This window comes from Scophthalmus maximus, chromosome 9, assembly GCF_022379125.1.
Source record: "Scophthalmus maximus strain ysfricsl-2021 chromosome 9, ASM2237912v1, whole genome shotgun sequence".
Lineage (NCBI taxonomy): Eukaryota > Metazoa > Chordata > Actinopteri > Pleuronectiformes > Scophthalmidae > Scophthalmus > Scophthalmus maximus.
In genome coordinates this window covers 23906501-23912500 of record NC_061523.1, presented here as the reverse complement: position 1 = coordinate 23912500, position 6000 = coordinate 23906501, and the positions used below count along the sequence as shown (strand labels likewise).

Genomic DNA, 6000 nt, shown 5'->3' with positions numbered 1-6000 from the left:
CTCTGGGTTTTATATAACCTCACGTTTGTGAAGTGGGAAAAATCCTCTCAGATGTTTTAAAGAGGAGAATTTGTCATTTTTGGTCAGAATTTGCACATTTTTAAGAGCTGCTGGGGGTTTTATTGATTTTATTGATATGAACTGGCAACATTTTCCATAATCAATACTTAGAATTCTAAGAAAAAGTCAAATGAGATGGTTACATGTTGGGGTTTTTTGGTTCGTGAGTGAAGATGAAAACTTGGTTCATTTGAGTTTTGCGCTTTGTGACATTTGAAGGCATCACGTCGGGGCTGGCGGCCATTTTGATAAAAGTCGCCGAAAACGAAGACGCCGGTCACTTTCGACACTGAACTCAAACGTAAAGTTGTTTGCGTTGTTGACTTGTCTGTTTTCAAACTCACCTGCTTCCTGTTTTGATGATTTTTCATTCAATTCCCGCATCGTCTTTCTTAAAAGTATCTCATGAAATCACGAGGAGATAAAGTTGCACGCTGTGTTTCCACGGTGGTAGATTTGCGTCGCGGCGTCGTCGGGGGACTGCAGCTGCCTGACGTGACGTGAGGTACAGTAGCTGTTGAGCTGCGGGACATTATCATGTGAATAACAACGCTCACCTCACCGCGGGAGGTAACGGGCCCGTCGAGCGGCTTTGTCATGCACCGGCGTCTGGACACGCCCCCTCTCTCTCTCTCGCTCTCTCTCTTTGTGTGTTCCCATTGTGAGTCCGTGTCTCTCGCCCGTTCCAGCTGCAGACGCAAACGACTCGGGAGGCCGCTGCTCCGGCTCGTCACGGATGGAAATGTTACTGTCCTTTAGCCCACACACACACGCACGCACGCACGCACGCACGCACGCACGCACGCACGCACACACACACACACACACTCACACACTCACACACACACACACTCACACACACACACACACTTACACCCGTCCCATCCTCCCCAGTGTCTTTGTCATACACACACACAACAAACACACACACACACACACACACACACACACACTTACACCCGTCCCATCCTCCCCAGTGTCTTTGTCATACACACACACAACAAACACACACACACACACACACACACACACACACACACACACACACACACAGGGCTGGTTGGTTGGTGAGAAAGTTCCAGACTGTGGGAAAAAGGACGAGCTGGACGATCTCTGGCTCCCCCGGCACCGTCCCCAAGGAGACACACACACACACACACACACACACACACACACTTCCACAACAAGCACTACATGCGAGCGGACGTATCAACATGTGTTTCCCGCACATCAACAAACAGCACTTTGATTTTTTCTTTGTGTTTTATTTTTCCGCTCTCTCGACCTTTGACCCCCCCGAGGTTAATTCAGACCCGGAGACTCTCACGACCCGTTTGGGCGTCCACATGTTTTCCTCGGTTTATGTAACGCGTGGTCGGACGCAGCCTCGACAGCCGGTTGTGGCTCGGATCTGTTGAAACTCAAGGCTTCCCACGCGGAGCTCTAGTGAAACTCGGCTTCAGGGTTTCGTTCTTTTACAAAATCCAAAATTTCGCGAAACTTTATTTTCTAATTCTGGAAACGGCCCCGATGTTTCTGAACATACGTCCGCCTGGATTCTGGCATCAGAACATCTTGAATTTACGTTTTACGTTTGGCTACATATATATTTTTAACTTTTAAAAGCGTCAAAGTTTAAACTTTAGATTTAAAGAATCTCGAGTGCATCAATCTATCTCGTCTCTTCCTGATTTGCCGTGTGAGAAGTTTCACTCCGTCTCTCGTCTTCTCCTCATTTGTATTATTCACCCGCCAGGTCGGTGTCGAACCCGCTCTGCCTGCAGGTAAAGAGCAGGGCAGCGACGTGTCCGCGTGAAACGCACAAGTCGGATATTTATCGTTAATCGCGGACAGAACGTTGAACTGTGAACCTGGACATATCACCTCGGGGCAGTTACCATGGTAACAGTCCTCTTACCTATCATTCACAATCAGAGAAGTTAACGACTGTAACAAACTGTCAAGTCGAGTATTTCTTACAGAAATCACAGAAGAATATGACTTTAATTTCCACTCAATATGAAAACAAACACTACGACATTATAATATTTAACATTCTCGGAGTGAAAAGCAGGAACTCGTCCGACCGGACGGTTCAGTCCCGAGCAGACTGGACGTCGGCCAGCGAGCAGCGTTTGTCTCGGCTTCGGTTTCCAACGGAGACGTGTGAAATGGGGTCAGAGGTCAGAGGTCCTGGGGCGGGGGGGGGGGGGGGGGGGGGGGGGTAATTTGGCAGCTCTGGAGAAAAATGTGAGAAAAGAAACACACACACTTGTAATGTGTTTGTACACTGGAAACACACACACACACACACACACACACACACACAGAGGCATTCACATGCACATTCACACTTGCAAACACAGTTAACTCCCCCCATACACACACACACCTAATTACCCGAGTATGACTGTGAATGGGGGTGTGTGTGTGTGTGTGTGTGTGTGTCACAGCAGGGAGCAGAGCTGTCGCCACTTGAGATGAACAGATGCACAAAAGCAACATTTGCTCTTTTAACCTTGGGCGTTTTTTTTGTTTTTCTGCTTTTTCTTTCATTTTTAACAGAATCTCTTTTGATTGATTTTTGTATATATATATATTTTGAAAGTTGGTCGGACGAAGATTTGATCTGTTGGAACTCGCGATGAACCTTTGTTCATTATTGTCTTTGAGCAAAACAGTCATCGATTGAATGTTCAAAAGATCAACGGACCAAATTAATACAAACTCCTGTTTTCTGATTTCAAAACTTCTGTCAGTTGTTTTTTTCTTTTTGAGGAAGTTTGACAGTTGAAAAAATCCCAACAAAAAAACCCACAAGCCGCACGGAGATGATGTCACGGAGACGCTCCTGTGAGGCGTTCAGGGTCACTGACGTTAAAATAACTTTATCGCCTCGGCTTTGAGAACAACGGGAAGATTGTTGATTCATTTCAAGTCGCAGAATGAATGTGCTTGTGTTTCACATATACAAGACTTTACTCCCACACACACACACACACACACACACACACAGTATGCTCAGTGTTGCAGTTGTAGGAGGAGGAGGAGGAGGAGGAGAGCATCTAGACTTCCTGCTCAGCATTCTCCAGGTTCCTCCTCGAATCAAGGATAGGAGGAGGAGAGAGCGAGATAGAGAGAGAAAAAAAAGCGTTCTTGAGATTAACGGGTCGCCGAGGAGCTCGGCGGAGGAAGGGAGGCGGAGGAGAGGCGGAGGGAGTCAGGTTGTGGAGGAGTGAGGCTCGAGCGAAGCGCCGCGAACGGCAGATTCCAGGTGAAGAGTCAGTTTGTCAGTGAGAAGCGTCGAGCGCGGGGTCGGTTCTTATCAGGTTTCCTTCAGGGAGCCGGCGGAGGACCTGGAAGAGTCTGATATTTACTGAACACCTGTCTCATAACATGTTGAAACCTTAAATAGTTGGAAAATCAGAGGTGGAAAAGTCCTAGAAAGAGAGAAATGATATTCAGGACCTGAATTCCGCACTCGTATCCACTGGTAGATATCAGCTTTCACGTCTGAAATCCCGACGAAGCAGATGGGGAACATACGTTTTGGCGTGTAGATTTGAAGTATAACGTCCAGATGATCTAATGTTTTCAGATGTTTCCTCATCAATGTCTTCTCTTTTTTCCTTTTTGGTTAAAATCCCACGTCGCCAAATCTGCGCTTTTTGCTTTTTCGGCTTTCGACGCCAAATCCTGTGCCGCGTCGGTCGACTCTCCTCCCGTCTCCAACTCCAACTGGAGTTTGGCAAAACATTCAACCAAATGAACCCGTGTGCCATTAACGTAAATCGTACAATAGATAAGGACTCACGCGGAAGTAGACGTTGCCGGTGTTAAATGTTGTGACCTACAGATCCCCCAGATCTTCAGTCAGGGGCTCAGACATTAATCAGTTTCCTCTGTCCGTCTCTTCCAGAGCGGCGCTGGCGTGCAGAGACATGGCGGCGCTGAGGCGGGACGTCCTGCTGTTCCTGGCGGTCGCCCTGCTGGTCTCCTGTGACGCCGCACCCACTGACATCCTGTATCGGGTTCCCGAGGAGCAGCCCCCCAACACGCTGATCGGCAGCCTGGCGGCGGACCAGGGCCTGCCCGACACGGGCCACCTCTACAAGCTGGAGGTGGGCTCGCGCTACCTGCGCGTGGACGGCAAGACGGGCGACATCTACACCACGGAGATCCCCATCGACCGCGAGAAGATGCACGACTGCCGCAACATGTTCGACGGCGACAAGTGCTTCCTGGAGTTCGAGGTGTCGATCACCGACATGGGGAAGGGCCTCGGCTCGGGGCCCCGGCTGATCGAGGGCCGCATCGAGGTGCTGGACATCAACGACAACACGCCGCAGTTCGCCTCGCCCATCCTCACGCTCTCCATCCCGGAGAACACGCACATCGGCGCCCTCTTCGCCATCCCCATGGCCACGGACCGGGATTCCGGCACCAACGGCGTGGCCGAGTACTCGCTGAGCACCGGGCCCGACTCCGACCAGCTCTTCAGCCTGCAGGTCGCCCTGGACTCGGAGGAGAAGCAGCCGCAGCTGGTCGTCATGGGCAACCTGGACCGCGAGCGGAAGGACTCGTACGACCTGAACATCCGCGTGGTGGACGGCGGGCGGCCGACGAGGGCGAGCAGCGCCCTGTTGCGGGTCACCGTCACCGACCAGAACGACAATTCGCCCAAGTTCGAGAGGAGCCACTACGAGGCCGACCTCCTGGAGAACAGTCCGCTGGGACACTCGGTGCTGCAGGTCAGTCGGGGAACTGGTCACTGTACATATACTGTAAATGTCTAGACATGCACGGGAGTAGCACGTCCAGACAGGGGGACGGACTACCCAGGGCCCAAGGGTGGGGGTCGTGGGTGGAAAGCCTGGAATTAAAAGGTCTTTAGTTATTAGTGTCATAACATGAATTAAAAAGTTGGCTGAATAGTTTGGTTGAGAGACTCTGAGACTCTAGTGGAGGTTCTCTGAGGGGCCCTCTCACTTCTAACCATCACGACTCAGCGCGAGAATCTCTCAGTTGATCTACTGACCAGTGACTTTGTCATGTTCCCTCAAGAAAGTAAAGTCTGGGTCCCAGAAGAGAAAAGAGATTTAAAAACAATCCAAGGGAAAACAACTGTTTATTAATTTCTTTCGAAAGAAAGAAATTAAGCTGCTAAGCAATTAAGCTGCTACGGCAGCTAGCTAGCTGATATCCACACACACAGCTGCTATCGCTAGCTTTGTAGCTAACTGTAACTTTTATTACCTGAATACAGTAGGAGTTCGCTAGCTACTATTAGAACACACACACAGTATTATTAACTCATCACCATCATAGCTGCGGGGCCCACGGAGACTGTTTATGTACAGGGCCCAGAATCTGGTGCTACACTTCTGGTTAAATGCACACGACAGTAGATTTTCAATTCATTATGCTGAAAGAACAAAAAAAAATAAAATAAATATATATATATATATATATATATATATATATATATATATATATTAAAGCAACATTTTGAAAAGTTCCAACTTCTTAACGTAACGATTTGATGTCGATGATAATATTAACAATCGTCATCATTGACAATAATCATCAATAGTGGAACTAATCAATAGTTAGCTCCTCATTACTTTCTGTACCATAACTGTTACTTTTTGATGACGTGATTGACAGGAAGCTGATCAATACCCGATGAAGGATTGGACAAGATACAGGGATATTTTTAATATACAGGGAGTTATGCTTGTTTTACCCCTTAAACCACTTCTGGGAGGTTTTAAAGGGAAAAGAATTGAAACGACCGTCGGACGAGTTTCATCCAAAGAGTAAAGTTCAAACCTGGATTCAGTTGAGCAACAGATTTACTGACAAATATTTGTCTCCGCTCCGACCGACCGACCGACCGACCGACTCTGCTCCTCACACGGAGCTCGTGAAATGAAAAAG

General features: G+C 48.5%; 1 protein-coding gene across 4 annotated transcripts in view; it reads left to right on the top strand.

Annotated features, from left to right (window-relative positions):
- LOC118319124 (protocadherin-1-like) overlaps positions 1-6000 on the top strand; it is a 157634-nt gene that overhangs the window by 9255 nt on the left and 142379 nt on the right. For all 4 annotated transcript variants that reach the window (XM_047334363.1, XM_035649247.2, XM_047334364.1 and 1 more), the window contains one exon: positions 3980-4811. In XM_047334363.1, the coding sequence (XP_047190319.1) occupies positions 4002-4811 (810 nt within the window). In that variant the 5' untranslated portion in view covers positions 3980-4001. The remainder of the gene's footprint in view (positions 1-3979; positions 4812-6000) is intronic.